At 47.4% G+C, this 12,006-nt stretch overlaps 1 protein-coding gene across 2 annotated transcripts in view; it reads right to left on the reverse strand.

Moving 5' to 3' along the window:
* The window catches only part of PIAS1 (protein inhibitor of activated STAT 1), a 48,096-nt gene extending 39,117 nt beyond the window's left edge, over positions 1–8,979 (reverse strand). Inside the window, exon 1 of one of the 2 annotated variants that reach the window (XM_085070240.1) lies at positions 8,842–8,979. In XM_085070240.1, coding sequence (XP_084926366.1) covers positions 8,842–8,964 — 123 coding nt within the window. In that variant the 5' untranslated portion in view covers positions 8,965–8,979. Of the gene's footprint in view, positions 1–6,090; positions 6,939–8,841 lie in introns of those variants that run through there. The other variant, XM_085070241.1, reaches the window with a different exon arrangement.
* Positions 8,980–12,006: the final 3,027 nt, after the last annotated feature.

Raw genomic sequence — 12,006 nt, forward strand, 5'->3', positions numbered from 1 at the left:
AAGCATTGCTAGGAGGGTCCAGTTTGATGTCCACAATTTAAGGGATGCTTTTGGGAGGAGCAGAGCAGCCAGGCCAGGCTTTACAGAGCCAGGGATGGACTTTGGGGTGACTTTTGCCACTGCTGGGCCCAAGACAAACCCAGGGATGGAAACATCAGCTCAGCTGCAAGTGCAGAAATCAATGGGAGAAATCATTGGGAAGGGAGCAGAGAGCAAAGAAGGAATCTTTCTGAATTATCTAAATTCCTGCTTCACCCAGAGATCCAAGTGTGGGTGGGTTTGGTGGCCTCATCATAAAAAAAATAAATAAATATATACACACACACACAGGAAGTGGAAACGTTCATAGGAGGATGGCAGAAGTCCAGCATGACTTCCCTAACGAAGAAATGATGAAAGCTGAGTTTTCAACCTAAAACCAGAGGACTTGGGGACAGCTGTGATCCAATCTAGACACCTGTGAGCAGCACACTGAGATGGCCAGGGATGAGCTGCTCAGTGTCCTCCATCCCTCAATATCCATGCATGAGGCTGGCTGGAATCAACACCAAAACAACACCAGCAGAGTCCTCACACAGCAAAGAGCAGCACAGAAATCCCTCCCAAAATGCTGGGAACAAAGTCAGGTTATAAAGGCTCATGAGAAACCTGGGCAGGCAGTTGAAAATAAGATTTATTATGGTTCATCCACCCCATCAGATCCAGAGGGCTGAGCTGGAAGTGGCTGGAAATGGAGGAATATTGCAGGAATATTTGTCCCACTTTGCCCTGTTGCTGCTTTTCTCCTCTCACTCATTTCTGGGAGCTGGAGGAGAGAACACCAGGCTGGATGGACCCTTGGTCTGAACCACCACAGCCACTTTTCCATTCCTAAGAATCAGTGTGCACCACATTTATTTTTAGCCATTTCCTCCGAAACCCAAGTGACTTAGTCAAGGGCCTCCAATAAAAACGTTACTGCTGCACTGCAAGAGTCAAATTCTAACAGTAAAGAGGTAAAAGAAGGAATTAGCTGAATAAAGACCTGGGTGGACACCCTTTAGAAAAATATTATCTAAAATCCCTGTGATTCAAACCAACAACAGTTCTGATAGTTGACTGAAACGAAAATTTGAAGCCCTGCCATGGAGTGGCCTCAGCAGATTCACAAATGAGATGCTGTTAAATCAACACAGAACCTACCAAGAAGAACAGCTTTGTTTCTGTCCCACGTTTTCCATCCTGGTGCTGTGCATTTCTAGGTGCACAGCCTGAGCAGAGCTGGCTCCAACAGCTTTTCCAAGAAGCTGAAAAATCGACACAAATACTTGGGACTGCTTCAAAGCCTCTTATTTTGCACCAGGGAAACAAGATACAACATCTGCACAAAAGTGAGATCATTTTGTCATGGGAGTCTCAAGAAACAGTACGAGAAATGAACGTATCAAAAACATGCTCATCCACACAACTTTTTACAGTGCTCTCCTGCAGGTCAGATTACAGATTTTACCTGAATCAAATTATCTCTGTTGCATTTCGCTTCTGCTTTTTAAAACAACAATGGAATAGTGAGCTGCACCTATGCTAAATTGCCAAGGAAAATTTGGTTTGCTGCTATTTTCATCCCGGATTCTATTTTCTAATCATTTTTCAGTTGAACATCTTGTACAAACCCAGCTTAGAAAAGCCAGGCCTCTGAGCACTGCCCAGAGATTATGGCTCAACTTCTCCCACATACAAATTTCTGGGAACATTTATCACACATTTGCACACTGCACTGACTGTGGCCACAAGAGATGTGACTTCAGGTGTTGCAACCAAGCTAGGAGGAGATCAAGCTCAGTTTTCCATCTGCTTTGGAACCACGAATTTCATGGGAAGGAGGGGAAAGAGTGGCAGAGCTTGGTGTCCCAAGTTTCAAAATGGACAAGAACCCTGCAGAGCCTCCTGGGGAAGAGCTGCCTACTCATTGTATGTCACCTTTTCCCCTCTGAAGGGTCACTGCTAATGAAATTTAATTTTTCACAGGGATTTCCATCTTTTCCACTGGTATCAGTGGACAGCCTCAGGAACTACGTTTGCTCACTGCTGGGGATGGTAAGGATTTTGGAATACATTCCACTAACAAATCCTGAGGAGTAAAACTCCTCAAGAACTGCATGGAATGGAATCACCTGTCCAAATCCCATTCCCAACCATCTCCTGGCACCTTATTGCCAAGGATGTGAGGTCCAGCAAGATGCCCTGGCAAGAGGCTGGGGAAAAGAGCTTATTCCTTTTCCTCCCAACCAGAATTACCAAATGATCCATGGTCAGGATCAAGGGAGTGAGGAGCTGTCAAACTGAAAGTAACACCAAGAAAAGCTAACAGCAGAGTCCTGCTGAACTCTGGCTTGAAGAATTTAATGTGACAATTTATATCAGAGCTGGAAACTGGGAAAAAAGCACTCTCAGCATACACCCCAAACACATCAGGCACAGGGAAGGAAGTTATCTCCAGAGATAAGGGGATGCCTCACCATTTATTGAGGAAGAGCTGCTGGCTGTGGGCAGAGATGGGAGCTCCCCCTTCCTCACTGTCCTGCTGTCCCATGTCCTTCCCGGATGGAAATGGCCACTGGAGCATTTCCTGCAGCCCCAGCAGGGCTGGCTGGGGCAGAAGGGAGGCAGAGGGGAGGCAGAGGGGAGGCAGAGAGGAGGCAGAGAGGAGGCAGAGAGGAGGCAGAGCTCCCCCATGTTTATTAGCACACATCCAGCGAGCTCATTCCCATCTCCTAACCCAAACACAGGAAGTTCACTGCAGAGCCATCTGCACTGTCCATGAGGTGACCAGCACTTATCTCTGTCCCCTGCATAAACTTCCACATGGCCAGGGAGTCCTTGCTCTGCTGCAGAGCCCAGGGCTCCACTCCCACCAAGCAAAGGCTTGAAAGGCTCCTTTTCCTTCCCCGTTAATTCTCATGCCACTTCCTATATAAATCTCTTGTATATCATCTCCTATAGACATGAAGGTCAAGCCTGGGCTGACCCTTGGTCTAATTGTACTCTGGCTTTTCACTGCTTTGTTTCCCATATTCCACACAACCCTCTGCTAACTCCCACTCTTCCCTAGCTTTGGAATCCAACCTTCAGAGCACTCCAGAGCTTGCTGAGGGACACAGCAGAGCAGCAGAGACACCCACAGCCAGCCCTAATCCCAAAAGAAGAATGAGATTAAGCAAATTGCTGACCAGCTCCTGGATCAATAGAGCTGCACCAGCCACTGGAGCCTCAGCCAAGCAGGGAGAAGGAAAGACAACACAAAGGTTTGTAGCACAGCACAGGGAGAACAATCATACCCTGTGGACTTGGCTTCATCGGTTCTGCCTGCCAAGGAAAATCTGCAAGATCACAACAAGGCCAGATAAATCCAACATCTCCTGGTTCCATCCTCAAAGGTTTAATACCTTCGAGTTTGCCTTGTAGCCCCCAAGCTTTTAATTTCCTTTGAAATAGCCACATTTTATGGCAGAGGCTACGTTTGAAATGGCTTTGATAGCGTTGAGTAAAATTACAGAAATAAGCACTCTTTTGTAAGCTCCTTTCTCCTCCTCATCCCCCTCCCTAGCAAAAGATTCTACTTTTAAGAAAGGCATTTGTTTCCACGAACAGACTGCTATTGAAGGTGCTACGTGCGATTTCTGCATCATAAAATCCAATCATCTCCACTCTGAAAAGCCCAAACCAACACTCCCAGCATTTACTGCTCTGCACAGAGCTGGACCAGCAACGAGACAGTCAGTACCTGAGCTTCACCAAGAGGATTCCAAAATCCAGCAGTCACCCAAAATTGGCATTTCCCCTTTTTCTCCCCCCTCAAGACCACAACAAACATTTCTCTGTGGTTCTTGCAGGCACTATTCTGTTAATCAGAGGTGAAGAGGGACAGCACGGGCTGAGGCAGCTGAGCTGCACAAGACACACAATGTATTTACAGACAAGTTTTGCACATAAAAGCCATGTTTGCATTCTTCCCTGGAATCTGGGGTTTGCAAAAGGCTTTTACCACTTTTTATGGAGGGTGATAAAGCTGAGTTTTCCATTAGAAGAGCACCTGTAAAGCAAAAGTTTCTACTCTGGAAGCACAGCAGCAAAAGCAAACAGACATTTCTGACACAGCTTTGGGTCTGCAGGTAAAATTCTTCCCTCGTGGAGCCAAAGAGCCAAATCCATGTAGGAGAAAAGTCTCAAGAGATCCCAATCCACTCTCCAGCCACAAATCCTCTGCAACACTGAGTGATCCAAAATGCAACCCTTTCCAAATGGTAGCAACCAAAGGATTATAGCTTCAAATTCCATCGTTTCAGCAGAGTCCAGTGAAGGCCACGTGGATGGAATCCACCAGCCCAACTCCCTGTAAGCATCAGGACAAACCAGGATGGCAGGAGATGCTCCAGAAAAAGGCACCAGCCCGGGAGAGGGCTGGGATATCTCACAACAATCACAGGGAGCACTGGAGTCTCAAGGGTCTGAAGTCCTGTTTTGGTTTTCACTCTAATGGCTCTAAAGAGAAAGCTGACGAGAGGCTGATTTCTCCAGAAGGGATTCCAGGAACTCAATCCCAAACACATCAGTGAGGACTCTGCCCTTCCCTGAGCTCTGGTGAACGCAGGGTATAAACCACAACACTCAGAGGCTCCATCCCTATAAATAACTTCAATATCAAAGGTATCTGAGCTGTCCACACCCTGCTGCTCAGGATGGATTTAACTCTTTGTCTCAGTGGCTGATCCATGGACATTCCTATTGATGGCCAGGCAGTGCTGAGTGCTTCCCCTCCCTGCAGGAACACTCTTCTCATGGAATAAAGCTAAATAAGATGCATCTTCTACCTGCTTCTAGGTGGAATTGCTAAACACCTTTATAACCAGAAGCCAAATGATCTGTAAATCAATTCAAAGTAACTCTACGAAATGCTGATACCATCCTTCTCACAAGAATTCCCCTTGCACAGACCCTCCCAGGACGGCCCCAAGCTGGGGAGGGTTTGCCCACAAGTGCACTGACACTGTATTTATGTGCACACAACAATCTGGGGTTTATTGGCAATAAAATCAGGGTTATGGAGTGGGGCTTTGCCAGTTCACTGCTGCCAATTTTACCCCTCTGATATCTGCAACCCCAGAGTCGATGACCAAAAGCTCCAAAAAAAGATAGCCAGCCCCAAATAGAGTGAAAAATACAATTCTGCTGACACCCACCAAATTACAGCGTGAACGAACGTCATCCACGGACCCAGATAACAATGAAAAGTAGATTATATTTAATTTAATCTCAGCAACACAGCAACTTATAAAAGGATTAAGCAAAGATAGCTCGTAAGGCAGAAGTGTAAAATTCTAATTGGACACTGAAATAGGTAGACAATGCTTATTGGAATTGGGGATGCAATTCCACAGGTCCATTTGTCACTGCTGTCTCACCCCACCTGAAAGCAGTGCTGTCCCCTTCCAAAACTGCTGCCCTGGATTTAGGGGAGAGGTATTTCCCAGCTGAGGATTGCTAAGTGATTTGTTTTCCTCACCATTGTGTGGAAATGCTGTGATGAATTTTCATTCAAACTCTTGGCTCACTTTTTTTTTTTTTTTAAAGTATAAATTATGTCTAACAAGAAACACACCAGGGATCTCTTCAATCCCCAAAGGCACTTTCTTAAAAGGAGAGAGAACAAAGGAGAAAACCTCCCAGCATGTGCTTTCCAAACCAGCTTCTTAGGACAGTATCAAGAATGACAATACTTGAACATAAGCTTTTCTTTTTCATTCTTTGATCCATGTTTAATTGAATTGATTATTGCAAACTGTGTAATGATTTCCAAAATGCTGGAGTGGAAGGCAAAGATCACAACAATCTAATAACCAATTTAAAGAGATGTAAGAAATATTGAAGGAAAGATTTAATCACTCAAGTATACTCCTTCCAATTAGAAAGAGCTTTAAATAGCTTACCTTGAGATAAATTAGAGTCTGTGTGCAATTAGACAGGAATAGTAATTAAGATCAGGAAAATTCACATATGCCTCAGCCTATGGAGTGAGGCAGAGCTCTGCAGAAGAACAAACTTTCCAGTTACCTTATTCCAGCGACAGAAATGCAAACATACTGCTTCAATTTATCCAAACCTTCCCGAGGACCAAGGAATTCAGTAACCTCACAAGGCTGGGATCTGCAAAGTACGTTTGATCTTATCTGATTATTTTTTTTCCCCAACAGAACAAACAATCCCAAATGGGACAAAAAAAAAGACCGAAACACTCTTGCTTGTGGTAAGAAAATCCATTACAGGAAAGGCAATTTCATGAGTAAAACTCCATGAAAAATTGTGGCAAGTGAGACTGACCACTGTTTTTCTGGAGGGAGCAAGAATTCGAATTTTCCTTTGGCAATAGCACCCATCATATCACATTCCCTAATTTCCACATGTGACACTCCCCACATGTAACCTCACTGTTCTTTACACAGGAAGGCAGCAAAGTTTCAGAAACTTGAGTAAGTTTTTCTGACAAACTTTTTTTGGCCAGGCAAAATAGTCCCTGCCCAAGATTACAGTTGATTTTAGTTTTTAAGAAGTCACTAAATCTGAAATCAATGCCGTTTGCTAATTAATCAGAGGAGAACCATAAAAGGTTTCACCTAAGAAAATGCAAATAATTAAAGGAATTCACTGATCATTCTTCAAACACCAGAGTCTTAATCACAAACCCTCCTTAGCTACCTTTCAACTCCCAAAAAAAAGGTACTTAAAAGCACATTTTCTGGGGATTTACTCCTGCTTAAAAAACACCCAGTGCCCCCAACCAGGATGTCAGAGCTTTCGATGAGGCACATTTTTCCAAGGAGCACTCACCTCCTCCTGCAGCACCTAAAATCCAAGCTCTGCTGTCCTGGAGAACTGCAGGGTGACAGCTGCAACCCCAAGCAGATTTTGTGTCCCTTGTCTTCCCCTCTCCCTCCTGACAGAGCAGGACCCACCCACGCACCTCTTTTAATTCCGTACAGGCTAAAGACAAAAAAAATCAGAATGGCCTGAAGTCCTCAAAGTATGAATTTATGAAGTAACTGCTTTTTTCTTATGCAAACTGCACACTTTTCATGGAGTGCCATCCTACAGTCCCTGCCTGCAAGCACCACTCCGTAAGCTGGGCAGAAAATTGAAATTGAGAATAAAATAGTCCATTTGGCATTTACCCTCCAGATCCCTGAGGCGGCAACGGCACTTTGGGAAAAATAAATCTAAAAAACTGTGATTTCTCCCTACCGTTTCTCAAGGAGGAGACTTGAAAGAGTGGTCAATGAAGAGGTTTGGGATGACTTTACTCCCTATCTCCCCATTTATTTTAACTCCTTTTGAGTCAGCCTGGCTAATAAAGGCATCACACAAACCCAAGCTGGCTGCTGTGCACCTCAAAACTCTGGGAGTTAGTTACCAAAACACACTATTCCATTTGCCACGCTGAAAATTAACAAAAGTCGAGCGCCGGAATCACATCTTAACCCTTTGATCTCGTTATGTGGGAAGCAGAGTTTGAAAAGGAAAAAAAAAAAAGGCTTAAGGACTACACAGCTCAAGCAACACAATATGGTCTGAAGATACCTAGAAAATCGAAGGCCAGAGGAGGATTTAAAGGAGGATCTGAAGGGTCCTGACCTACAGAAGTCAAAACACAGTCCAGATTTTATACTTCTTTACCTGCTGACAGCTCCTTAAGCACCTGAAAATGAAAGCGCACCATACCTTTGACACGCAGAAAACCGAGATCTACCAAACCTCCAGGGAAAGGCAAAATATTTCCTTAGTCATACTTGACATATTCCGCAGTTTATGTTACACATGTAGCGCACTCGTGGCTGTACACATTCGATATCCACCCGATTTGCGTCGCTCTCTCTATTAACTTTAAAGCAGGAGGCAGAAGCCCTCCCGGTGAATAACGACCCTGTGACAACTGCAAGGGAACTCTGAAACTTTTCCCAGCCCGCTGGGTGTGCAGGGCACAGGCTGCACCCACTCAGAGCGCCTGCAAAGTTTCGGGGGGTTTTCCTTGGGTTTTTTATGTGCGCACAGCGGATGCCCCACCACCCTCTATCCTACGACCGCTGTTCCTCAAAATTGCTGATTCTTTTGCACGTTATCCAAAGTTCTGCCTTGGGCAGAGCTGCTGCCGCTCCTGCCCCCCCGGGTGAGCCCCGAGAACCCCCCAAACCCCTAAAAATCCCCCGAAAGCCCCCAGCCCCAGCGCCCCCCGCCCCGCCCGGGCAGCGCGGCTGGGCTCGGAGCGCCCCGTTTCCATGCGTTTCGCAGGATGACAGGGACCGCCGCCAGCTCAACACCGCGGAACTCCTCCACATCTGCTCGTGACGTTCTTTATTTACCGGCGGCGGGGCTGCCCGGGGCTGTCCCCCCGCTGTCAGCGCGCTGCCGGGGGTCGCTCCCGCCGGACTGCCCCGCAAACTTCGCGGGGCGCCGGGGCAGCTTCCCCCGCCCGGCAGCGTCCCCCCGCCCCGCGCCGACACCCCGGGGGCTGCCCCGGCCCTCGCCCCCAGCCCGCGGTGCTGCGGCCCGAGCCGGCGGGCGAGGAGCGGAGCGGAGCGGAGCCGCCCGTTCTGCCCCGGCTGCCGGCGGGGCCGCCCGGCGGAGCGCGGCCGGCGAGGGGGGGTGGCGAGGGGAGGCAGCTCCGCGCCCCGCTGCCCGCCCGCCCCGCCCCTCAGCCCCCGCTGCCGGCGGAGCTCCGCCGCGGCCGCTCCGGCGGGGCTCGTCTCGCCCCGGGCCGCTCTCGGTCTCGGCCCCGGCGGCGCCGCGGGGGGACCCGGAGCTGCGCTTTACCTTTAGTTCCGCACTGTCCGCCATCTTGCGACTCCGCGCAGGCGCAGTGAACCCCGCCGGGACACCGCCCCCCCCCGCCGCCCCGCCCGCCCGCAGCGCGCAGCGTTTGAATCGCGGCGCCATTTTGTGCTCCTCGGGCGGGGGGTCCCGCCGGGCGATACCGACGGTGTGTCCCGTCCCGGGGCTGCGGCACCGCCCGGGCTCTCGGCGGGGCTCCCCAGCCGCCCCGGGGCACCGTGTGGCCGCCGCCCCGCCCGCCGAGTTTGGCCTGCGTAGCGCGGCCCCCGCCGTGCCGCCGGCCCGCGGTGCGCTCCGTGAGGGGCGCGGGTAGCTCCGGCAGCGCCCCGGCTCCCCTCAGCCCCGCGGGGACCCTCCGCATCGCCCCGGGGAAGCGCTGGATGCGCGTTCCTGCAGCAATAAATAACTCTATTAAAATTGGAATTTGCAAGCCCGCTTGCTGCTCATTAATCCGCGGGTTTTAGACCTTGAGGAGTGGAACGGGACGGGGCGGTGCTGGGATCCCTCAGCGGGCGCTGGGAGAACCTCTAGCTCCTGGTCTGCACCGGGCGGGAGCGATGAGCTTTATTTCGGGACATTTTGTGTTTTATTTCCCTGGGCTGCTGCAGACAAGTTCAGGGAATCATCGTGAGCTTGCCCGGGTGTTCCCGTTACCGAGGAACAGCAACACAGGTGGTTTTAGGAGTCCTAAGGAGCAGAGCTGCCAGATCCACACTTGCCCATTTCATGTCAGTTTTGAGTCAAATTTGTGGTTCTCCAACAGCAAACCAGCTAGTGCAGAGGGGAGAATATCTACCAAAATTCTGCCTGGCAAAGCGATAGCATCAGTTATGAAGTCGGGTTGGTTAAATACTATTTAAGGCACTTTGGCTTGATTTAGCTTCTTTCTACCTGTGCGTTATTCCATCAACATAGATTACCATGACACTTTATGCTCTTGGCCTTCACCTTAATGCATGAGACAGGACAAAGGAGACAAAATTTTCTGCTTTTCCACAGCTGCCATAAAATCCATCATCCTGCATTCAGAAAGCACTTAGATGGTTGTCACTGAGAGACAAAATAAACCTTTAATGTCTCAACTCTGCAGATTTAAACAAGTGTGCTTGGTTCCACGTAAGGAATCTGTGGTAAGATAACCAGAATTGGTAATTATGGAATTAAAATTTATAATGTTTGACTCAAAGGGTTACCCAGGATTTAAAATTAGGTAGTTTGTGTTAAGGGAAGAATGGGAGAGAGGTGTCAAATGTCTTTAGGAAGCTTTTTGATAGCATCCTGTTTATTGGTAAGAATAAACCTGATTTAGTTTAGTTGAAGTCCTGATGCTCTGAGCAAAGCAAACAACTCATAGTAAGTGGGGATGACAGTGTAATCATATCAGGATGTGACACAATCCATCAATCTGGGACAAAATTCTGTGGATTTTGACCAAGGTGGACAAGCCACTTAACCTAGAAAAGGAATGTGCATTAATGATATGTGTTCAATAAACAGCTTTTTGCCACCTGTTTGTGGTAAGAATATATATGGAGTCCTGATTCTCTGAGACAAGAAAACAACTCATATCTCTTTCCAAACATTTCGTTTCCAAGCGTTTCACCCAGAAATATTCTCCATACTGACAGAAAACCCAGAGGACTCCTTGCTGACACCCCAATTTCTTCTCCATCCCGTTCCCATCGATGTCAAACATCCACCATTCCCACGGAGTTCTGATCCACTCAGCACATCCAACAGAGCATTTGGAAAGTGAGCAGCAATTAGAGGAGGCTGATAAGCAACACTCTGCTCCTCTGGCTTAATCCTGCGTGTAATGAAGACTTATCTGAGAGTCTGAAATGCTGGTTTGGGGAGGGGGCAGGGTGCTCAGTGAGATAGCTAAAAAAATAAAAGTCAGATGACTCCAGCACGCCCACGTGGCCCATAATTAGCCCATCTATTTCAGTGGGCCCAGGCAGCCCAGTGGAGAACCCTCCCTTGGAAATATTAAATATATTTAATAATCATGGCCTAATACGATCAATGAGTTTGTGTGTGGTTGAAAGAATCTGGCAAGAAAGAGCTGTAATTGTGTGGAGACAAATCCTTGTTTTATTTCAACTACTTTTTCCCCCTGAATGAGGCTGCTGCACAGCAAACAGTTTCTCCTCTGCTTCTTCACTTCCTACCAAATTCAGTGGGATGTGGACATGTGCTTAAAGTGTTTTGCTAAATCATGGCATAACACTATCAAACTTGACACGTGGCCATAAACCACAGTGTCCTCTTTCAAAACTTGCTCTAAATAAAACAGGCTGAGAATGGCTTCGGCTGCATTAAAATAAGGAAGCGAGCTAAAACAGGGGATACAGAAAATTCGCTTTAAAATGGTTCTGCCAGTGTTTTTGCAGACAAACCTCATACAGGCTCCTCATTTTTCAGTCTGGGCTTTTTGATAGTCACTCCCTTTTTAATGGAGAATATACTTGAGTGGGGAGAAGGAGCTTAATGAGAAAAACAATCTGCACTTCTATTTTTAGACTATTATTTACATGTAATGAAATTTTGTTCCTCTCCACTCCCGAGGCTCAGATGATGGTTTATTGCCAAAAACAGCTTTTGTCAACACACAGTAATTTCCAGAGGTGCTCTCAGTGGCTCCAGCTGTGGCAGTGATGGCAATGCTGAGGTCTGTAAGGATTCTCTCCTCGTTTCCAGAGGGTGGAGTAGAGGAGAACACCCCCAAAACACTCCTCCACTTGTCCTGCTTCTGATTTTTAACCTCTATGGGGAGAGAAAATGAAAGACCGACATTTCACTCAACCATTCAAAACTCTGATATTTTCAATTCCCAATTTTCAGAAGTTACGTTTCCCCCTTTTGGCCATTGAGCAGTAAAAAAAAAAAAAAATTATTTGAGAATCTGCCTCCCACCCCCATTTCTTTCATTTTCCTCCTCTGTAACTTCCCCGAAAATGTATCATGTCACATAACTCACACGCTCAAAACCATGTTCAGACACAATAATATCTTAAAAACAGATATGCATTTTTTCTGCTAACATGCTGTTTTCATTAGCCCAAGTCTCCAAGAATTTTCCCTCTTTGTCTAATAATCCAAACTTACTCTTTGCTTAAAAGTGATACAGGGGCATGAATAGAACTG

Source organism: Lichenostomus cassidix, chromosome 10 (assembly GCF_008360975.1).
Source record: "Lichenostomus cassidix isolate B80296 chromosome 10, HeHo_3.0, whole genome shotgun sequence".
Taxonomy (NCBI): Eukaryota; Metazoa; Chordata; class Aves; order Passeriformes; family Meliphagidae; genus Lichenostomus; species Lichenostomus cassidix.